The sequence below is a fragment of the Vidua macroura genome, chromosome 24 (assembly GCF_024509145.1).
Source record: "Vidua macroura isolate BioBank_ID:100142 chromosome 24, ASM2450914v1, whole genome shotgun sequence".
In the NCBI taxonomy this organism is placed as follows: Eukaryota; Metazoa; Chordata; class Aves; order Passeriformes; family Viduidae; genus Vidua; species Vidua macroura.
This window is the reverse complement of record NC_071594.1, coordinates 6,322,453-6,331,207: the sequence shown is the minus strand read 5'-3', so window position 1 is coordinate 6,331,207 and position 8,755 is coordinate 6,322,453. Positions and strand designations below refer to the sequence as shown.

The 8,755-nt window shown below is 51.6% G+C and overlaps 1 protein-coding gene across 5 annotated transcripts in view; it reads right to left on the bottom strand.

Annotated features, from left to right (window-relative positions):
• Nucleotides 1–2,801: 2,801 nt before the first annotated feature.
• The window catches only part of ANKS1A (ankyrin repeat and sterile alpha motif domain containing 1A), a 72,347-nt gene continuing 66,393 nt past the window's right edge, over nucleotides 2,802–8,755 (bottom strand). For 3 of the 5 annotated variants that reach the window (XM_053998053.1, XM_053998056.1, XM_053998057.1), the window contains one exon: nucleotides 6,109–7,701. In XM_053998053.1, the coding sequence (XP_053854028.1) occupies nucleotides 7,582–7,701 (120 nt within the window). In that variant the 3' untranslated portion in view covers nucleotides 6,109–7,581. Of the gene's footprint in view, nucleotides 5,813–6,108; nucleotides 7,702–8,755 lie in introns of those variants that run through there. The other 2 variants (XM_053998055.1, XM_053998054.1) reach the window with 2 other exon arrangements.

The window sequence follows — 8,755 nt, the reverse complement described above, 5'->3', positions numbered from 1 at the left end:
GCGGCAGCTCCCGGGATGGCAGGGCCGGGATGCGAGGGCAGGGCCGGGATGCGATGGCAGACCCGGGATGCGAGGGCAGGGCCGGGATGCGATGGCAGACCCGGGATGCGATGGCAGGGCCGGGTGCGATGGCAGGGCCGGGATGCGATGCCAGGGCCGGGTGCGATGGCAGACCCCGCGCTGCCCCCGGGTCTCGCCGCCGCGGCCGCCCCTCAGCGCGGCGCCGGGACACGCCTCACACCGGGGCCTTCGCTGCCCCCCTCCGCCCGTAATGGGAGCGCCCCGCCGCCTCGCCTCGACACGGCGCCTGGCGCGGCCCATTGGCGGAGCAGGGGGGCTCCGCGCCCCGCGGTCGTGGGGAGTCCCGGCCGCCGGGCCCGAAGGCGGCTTTGGGGTGGTGGGTGCGGGACCCCGGGGCGGGACAGCGGCCGAGGGCCGTGCCCGGTGTCAATTCCCTCAGTGCCCGGTGTCAATTCCCTCAGTTCCCGCTGTTAATTCAGTGAGGCGCCGCTCCCGGCCGGCACTAGGGGTCAGCCCCGCGCCGGGGATCGCAGGCACGAGAGGGAGGCCGGTCCCCTCACAGCTGGCGAGGTGATTTGTCCGTACACAAACCTGCACGTTTTTCACTCAAAAGCTGCTCAGTAAATGCTTTTTTAACCGCCTTTTCCTCTCGAGGCTGTGGTTCGCGTTCCTTCCCTTACTTTTATCCTGCTTTTCTGCAGCCAGACCTGCACCAGTTCTCTCCTGGAGCCAGCTACGGGCAGTCACTGGTGACATTTCCACAGTGACCACTGTGCATGAAATTGTCCTTAGAGCGACTTTGGACTGCCAGGGGTCGGCTTCTCCCACATAGGTCTGCGTGTATATAAATATAAATATGTATCCATATATTCAGGCTTGGCTTTTCTCTGTCTCGTAGCAAAAAATGTGTGAGAATGGGGATGGAGGTGGGTTTGGGTCTGCCTGAAGTACCAAGAAAATAAGATAGCTCCTGGAATAAGCAAAAAAAAAGTTGGAGCCTGTTTTGTTTAATCATTGCTTCATTATTTACTAAGTTCTTAAATCTGATGAGTGTCAGGTATGAGTCAGTAATATGGGAAGATTTAGAGGCTGCAGCTGTGTAAGCTGTGATTGTGACATGAACAAAGCAGACTCTGCAGAGGAGCTCTCTGAGCTGTTGGCATCTCAGCTGAAGAACTGTTTAAGTGATGGTCCCTGCACCTACTGCAGAAGGATCTGGCTGGACTTTGTCCCTTCCACACCACAAGTCACTGATGTGGCTTTTTCCTGCATGAAAGAAATTGGATGTTTGACAAAGAGAAAGCAAGGTGAGTACACCTGATCCTGAAGTGCCCTCAGGTGCCACACAGTGTCACCTGGGTTCCTGTGCTGGATGCTGGTTTATCTGCATCCCTGCAGAGTGTTCCTGCTTCCTACAGCAACCTCCTGTAATAGGGCTGCCCCTAACCTGCTCCTGGCTGCCTGAGGAAGCTTCTCTCACAGGGGATTTCTGTTGATTGACCAATTATTTTTTTGTTTTCATACTTTTCCTCCCTACAGAGCAGTGGATTAATTTCCCTCCTCAGCCTTTTAATTTTCCTCGATGGACAATATTCTCAAAAGGATTTCCCAAAGGGCCTTGGTTCCATTCAGGAGGAGCTGCTGGAATTTGGGTGCGGGTTTGGAAGTGCGATCAACAACAGGCAAGAGTTTGGGAATTCTCAGGAAGGTACTTCTCCCAGCTGCAAGCTGGATTATTTCTGATCACATTCTCCACGTACCAGGCAGGCGTGGAATCCGTTCTCCTCCAGTTTCTCAGATCTTGCCCCAGCTTGTAAAAATTCATCCAACAAGTCCACCGAGGCCAGCAGGAGATGACCCTTGGCACATCAGGATCTGTTTAAACCTCTCAACTAGAAAAAGTAGCGGTCTTTTTTCCTCAAAACCCTGTCACTATTTGGTGGGGAAGGCAAGGGGCTGTGGAGCTCACTGAACTGCAGTGCAGATCAGGCTTTTTAACTCACAGTTAAAAACTCACAGATCCTGCCTGGGGCCTGTAACCTCTGCTGAGGTGTCAGTCCCAGCCAGGGCTGTGGCTGTGAGGGATAAAACCTCATGGTGTTTCAAACCATTAAACCAGCTCAGTGTATTTCATGTCAGCCTGAAAACCTGACTTGCCTTGTTATTAGAAATGGAACATACGGTATAAATTTAGCAATCCCCGGTGTATTTAGCATTTCACATCAGTCAGATTTTACTTGACACGAAAATCTGAACTTTAACCTGTATTTAAATGTCTGCATTTCTTGCTCTAATTTTACATACTCAAATGTCCTAGTTCCTGGCAAGCCCCAGGTCTTTGCTGGGTAAATGTTCTGAACTCTGGCTGCCCAAATGGGTACTGGTGTCATAGGAACCACTCGCTGCCGTGCTGCAAAAAGGGATTTCAGTGGCTATCCCCAGTACATGACAGCCCCCAGGGACACAGTCCTTGCAGATGTACTTTAGTGGGGGTAAAAACGAGCTTTTCTAACCATCACGTGTAGAACACACCCACAATGGCTGCAGACCCTCGTGCTGTCTTTAACAGAACATTTGGATGTGATTTTACGCATAAATTAGACTCGAAATAATAATATTCAATGTTTGGGTCATTATGACTGACTGCAGAAAAAGCAGCTTCAACCAAAGCTCCCAAACCCCCGCAGCCAGTGCCTGCAGGATGAGAACTGCCCTGCTTTGACACAGACCCCCAGGAGGACTTGGGCACAACACTGGGGCCACACACAAGAGCACACACGTGTGTCTAAGGTTGTTTATTAATTCGGTCTGTTCTAAGTTGTACAATTATGAAAACAACAAAACGACTGCTGGAAGCCCAGGAATATTTACAATCTCGCCTTGTTGTAGTGAGGTCAGTCTATGTTCTTGCACAGATTGGTTATGTTTGGTACCACAAGATGTTTAAAATTCAGACAAATTTGAACAGATTAACAATTGTATATACAGGAAATAAAAGGAAATTCAAGTATCAAAATACAGACAGATTAAATAACATTTGTATTACAAATCAGCCCCACTGCCATACATCACAATGAGCAAAAATGTCCACATTGCAAACTGAACTTGTTTGTCTCTGCCCTGTCAGGGAATCCCAGGTTATTCTTCTGTGGGTAAGAAAAATGTCTGAGCTGGGTTGACTTAGCAAGAACAGCACAGGTACTTTTCTTTTGGGAAAAAAAAAATTAAGGTAATACCAATGGGAGATCTAAAAGGGAGATCTTTGCAACACGACAGCGTTGTGAGCGCTGTGCTGGCTCCGAAATATGGATCTGAGCAGAGCCAGGGAAATGCTGCTGCTGCTGCTGGAAACTTCTGAGGTGGGTGGAAGGGGCATTAAAGCATTGGCTCCACCTCAGCTGCACACAGAACGGGACTTGTTCGGGGTTTTTTGGCATCTGCTCTGTGTCTCAGCAGCCTCCTGAAGGTACAGACTTCACTACAGGTACAGCCTGGAAGGTGCTGCGTCTTCTCCCTGGGAGGGGGGACAGGCATGTACCCCAGAAAAGTTGCATAATTTCTTCTAAAAAGAACAATCCCAAAGCAAGTTTAAAGTTAGTTGAACAGCTAAGGTTAGCGCTGTTTTTTTTTTTTTTCCTTTGTAAACAGAAAATAAAAAAAGGATAAAGCATCTTCAATTTGAAAAAAAAAAATCATCCCCTCCTATAAAAAGAAAGACAAAACTCGGCAACTCTGTTTGCCAGCTGTGAGTGAGGGCTCAGCCCGCAAACCAAAGTCTGTGAAACACAATCTGTCTTTAAAGAGAGGAACAGAGGAGCCCCAACTCCTCCTGGGCAGGTAATACAGCAGATGCAGTTGGATGCAATGTCATGTTCAGCACCAGAAATTTGGGGCAGTTTCCTCCAGATAGCACAAAACCCTGCAGGGAGGAAGAGCCCGAATACTGCACAGTGGGTGGGTGAAGGTGGCCAGGAGCCAACGACTGGCACAGCCCAGGGTCAGTCTCCAGCACCGAGTCCCTCGAGAGACCCCACCACACTGAACTGCCAAAACAACTGCTCTGTCTGTGAGGTGAGAAAGGGAGTATCTGGCTAAAGAATGGATCACTAAAGACAACCACAGGTTTACACGTGGGGCTGGAATGGACCACCAGGGTCACCGAGCCCAGCGCCTGAAGATTGGAGTCTTCATCACCACATTACCTCCAAGCCAACCTCCAAAAAAGCTCACGTGTCAGAAAGGAAAGGTGTCCCTCCTCCCAAGCAGAGGTTCAATTTGCAATCTCACCAAAGACTTGTTGCCAACACACCAAATATTTACACTTACACCAGTATGAATTGCAACATGTGCATAACAAGGAATGTTAGGTTTCCTAAATTCATTGACTTAACCCAAAATCTCCACTCCCCCTTCCCAATCCTTTACAGGTCTGTGCCCTTGGGATTATGGTTCACTTCCCTCCCAGCCTCACTGGTGAGAGAGACTAAAGGAAACCCTGGCATACAGCAGCAACTGGAGTTAAACAGGAATTAGTCGGGCACAGCGTTCCCGTGCGGCAGCAGGTCCCACAGCCCGGCAGGGCCTGACGAGATCACGACAGACGCACTGCGCTGCGTTTTGCATCTGAAGAATTCCAATCACAACCATTTTAACATTCTCCCCAGAGGGGAACAGTCTGAAAACACGTCAGTCACAGCCCAAACCACTGTGAAACACTCTGTAATTCAGAAGAAAAGCGAGCACACAGCACCTTTGAGGCGGTGTCTTTGGGGACACTGGGCTCGGATGGGGCCAAGCCACCCTCAGGCTGATGTGGTTTGTCCTTGGGGATGGACTGTTTCAGTGTAATGCCCAAAATTTAACTCCTTATTTGTTCATCTTCTGAAACGGTTGCACTAATTAAATAATGAGCTAGTATCAAAAAAGTGCTAAATCACAATTGAATATACTTAAAAAAACCCTTCAGGGCATAACTGCATTTAAAAACAAGACAGGTGCACAGAGGCTGGAGCAGGGAGTCGTCCCCAGGAATTCAGTGCGGAAATGGGAAGAAATGGGGTCCTTGCCATAGAAATGTCAAGTATTGCAACACGACAGTTCGGGGGATAAGGAAGCTTTGTACCATCGGGGATATTGGCCACAGCTGCTCTGGGGTGAAAGATCCTTTGCAGATTCTTTTCCTCAAGTTACTTCCATTTGCTACAAAAGCGTGGAGTGGCTTGGAGAACAGGATGCAGACTTACCCTACCAGGTTCTCACACAGGAGGAAGTGATCTCCAAGAATTCGGCGCTCTCTCCTGTTCACCCAGAGCTGAAGCAGAGTAAGTACCATCAGAAATGTGCACACCACGCCCCTGCTAAGACTTTCTATCGTGCTCCTCGCTGGACAGCGGGATTCTCAGTAAATAAAAATCTGTTGGCTGTTTTTTTTTTCCTCACCAAAAAGCTGCAGCACTACATTGAAACCGTGAACTGGATTTGCTCTGTGTCACTTCATTAAAAAAGAAACGGGTCGAACGATGTTTTGTCTCAAACTAGGAAAGGCGACATCGCTCTTGGCCTCTGAGTCTGGAGTTTTCCTTTGCTAGGAATGGAGATGAGCAGCTTTCCTTGGCGGAGGCTGGGTCCCTTCCCCCCTCTGCTCTGGAGCCCTCACCGAGCAGCCACGCACCCACTCTGAGGCAGCCACCTGTGCCAGAGGGAGATGATCTTCATGTCAGGAGGCCACTGCGTCCCAGGTCTCTGCCCCGCTACTACATCCCGTGGTAGGAGACGGCTGCCCGGAGCTCAGCTTCGCAGAGGCAAACAGAAAGGAAGATAATGGAATGAATTTCCGAGTCATACAAAAACACGTGCTGGGAAAGGCGAGGCGAACGGCCCGGAGATGGGACACAAAAACCACCAGGGCTACGGACACAGAGCGGCAGCGGCGCGGTTTGGCAAGGGCTGCCTGTGATCCCTGCTGGGTTTCGTCACCCTCAGAAAGGCACATGCTCTCCTGACCCGGATTTAGGGGGCGTGGAGGGACCTGCCCTTCCCAGCTGAGAGCAGGGGGAGGTGAAGAACTCAGAGCCTCTGACACTGGGCAGAGAACACCTACACGTAGAAACTGCTCTGCCACCCACACCAGGGACTGAGTTTCTCTTAGAGGGACACAGAAACCTTCAGGGCACTCTCAGAGCTTGGAAAAGTGCTGATGGAATGCAAACCAAACCTCCCAGAGCACCTCAGGCACAGCAATGTTCTGCTGTCCACAAGGCCTGGGCTGGCAGGGTGGCACTGCAGGCCCTGGGCAGTGCTGACTCTGTGTCAGGGGACTCTGTGGCATATGAAATATATGCACTAGATGGAGCTTTCCTTAGTTTTTTTTTTTTTTTTTTGCTTTAAGACAACACTTTTAGTCCTCTCATTGGCTTCCCACTGGCTGAGCCCTCAGTCTGAGGTCAGTTTGCCATTAAGTTGCAAATGACTTGGGAGATCAAACTCATTCCTGAGAAAGAGCTAAATAAGGGCTTTGAAACATCAGATTTCACTGCAGGTGAGGGGAAATGGAAGATCTGAGGCAGCAGCTCCTAAGCCACAGCAAAACTCAGACAAGCTGCTACTGGGCCCTAACACTAGGGGCAAATAACCAGGGCTGCTCCCTGACCTCTCCCTGCTGATGCTGCTTGTGGTGCCCAGCTGCCACCTCCCGTCCTCAGCCCAGGGCCAACAACAACATGTGCCTTTGGAAGCTTAGCCACAGGCTGCCACGTGAGAACTACACCTAGCTCCTGTGAGAAGTCTGGTGAGTGTAAACACAAAGACTATGAGGGAAAGAAAAACCTACAAGGGACTGAAATGCATGCAACCAAACCCCCTGTCATGTCCGAGGGGACAGAGCTCACAGTGGGAAGGATCACACCCAGCCAAACAAACACTCCCCCACCACCCAGAGCAAGTTCTGCACTGGGTGGGCTTTGAGGAAGGAGACTGCGGGCAAGGGAGGCCGTGAGGAAATGGAAATGCCCGTGTGTTATTTGCAGAGAGCATCACAGTGGTTAGTGTCGGTTCGACTGGCAGGGAAGGAGAGGTGAGTTCACTGAACAGTACACAGCCGTGGCTCAGTCGGGAAGAGGAGGATCTAGGAGGAGGGAGTGTGTGCACCGTAGAGACAAGAGGTCTCCATCAGTCCAAGGACAAGGTGAGATAGAAAAAAAAGGCCTGGGGAGTATCACATTGCCCCAGGGATTCACAGTGCCAGAGCGAGGGGGGAAGACGTGAAAACGGTGGGCGGCTTTCCTGGATCCACATCTCCGACTGCCAGCCTGCCCTCTCTGCTCCTCCCGCCTCGCGGGCAGCTACAGCGCGTTACCCTTGTTTCCGAGTAAGGAGATTCACAGTGTTCAGCAGCGATCAGGTACAAAAGCCGTTTAAGTCTACAGTCTCCTAAGTGCTGCTGCCTTGGACGCGGTGCCTACGCGGGCTCAGGGCGAGCAGCTGGAGGAAGAGGGAGTTTAGAAGAGCAGACAGATCAGATCGCAAAGGCACGGTTAGACGGGGCGGACGCGGGCGTTTGCTTTAGAAGATAGTGGTCTCATACTTAGTGCTGAGGGTCCGCTTGGAGTCCTGCTTGGGGTCCACGACCCAGGAGACACTGGCATGAGACTGGGAGTCTTGGTCCACTTCAGGGGGATCCAGCTAGAAAATAAGGAGAGAAAGGGCATCTTAGGACACCTGTGCTTCTGGGACAGAACGAGCGGGAACTCAAAGCACAGAGCGCCTGCCTGCCTACTGCCCGTCCCAAAAATGTGCATGTGTGCAAGGAAGCAGCTCTTGCTGGAGAGGCATTTGAGTCCTTTACAGCTAAAACTTGTCTGGCCACGTCAGTCTCAATCCAGCACCCCAAGATGACTCCCTGCATTGGGCTGCGAGTCCCTGTCACCATCAGCGACAGCTTCTCTCATCTCAAACAAGCATGAAAAGTGGAGCGCTACAGAAATGGCACAGAAGGAGACAGCTCCTGGCAGGTGAGCTCCCACGTGATTCACCCTCCTGACCAAGCACGGCTCTTTCCTCTTGTCCTGCTAAATCAGGGTGCCATGGGGAAGTTACCACGCCAGCAGGAGCAGCGGGGTTAGCTGAGAGCTGCCACACTGCATCAGCAGGGACGGGTGGGAGCAGCAGATCCCGGGGTTCATCTGAACCCCTGGTGTGGGCCAGAATGAGCATGGGGATGAACAACAGCGAGGCAGGACACAGGGAATCAGCAGGAAATATAGAAAGTGGGGAGGCAGCCCGGGTCGGTTTGGAATGGAGATGGCAGGAAGAAGGGTAAAGACCTTCGCTCCAGGACTAACAGACTGCAGCGGCAGGTAGGAGGGGCGGTGTGTTGTACAGGTGTGACAGTAACAACAGCGGGTGTCGGGAGGGAGCGGCACCTGAGCGGGGGGAGCAAGCAGAACACAGACAAAAGGAGACATTAAAGGAAGACAGTGGCTTGTGCAGCAGTCCCTGCTCCTCAGCAGCTCCAGTCTTGGCTGGTTTTGGTTATGGGGAATCCCATACTGCAGCTCACTTATGTATTTCACTGCAGCTCTGCAGGGTTTGCACGTGGAAGCTTGTGCTGGACCCAGCAGGGCACCAAAGCCCCATCCCGCCTGAGCTATTTCCACCTCTGCCTGCCCTTCTGCTACCAGGAGAAGCCCCAGTCCCGCAGCAGAACTGACACAGACACAGACCTGCAGGGCCAGCA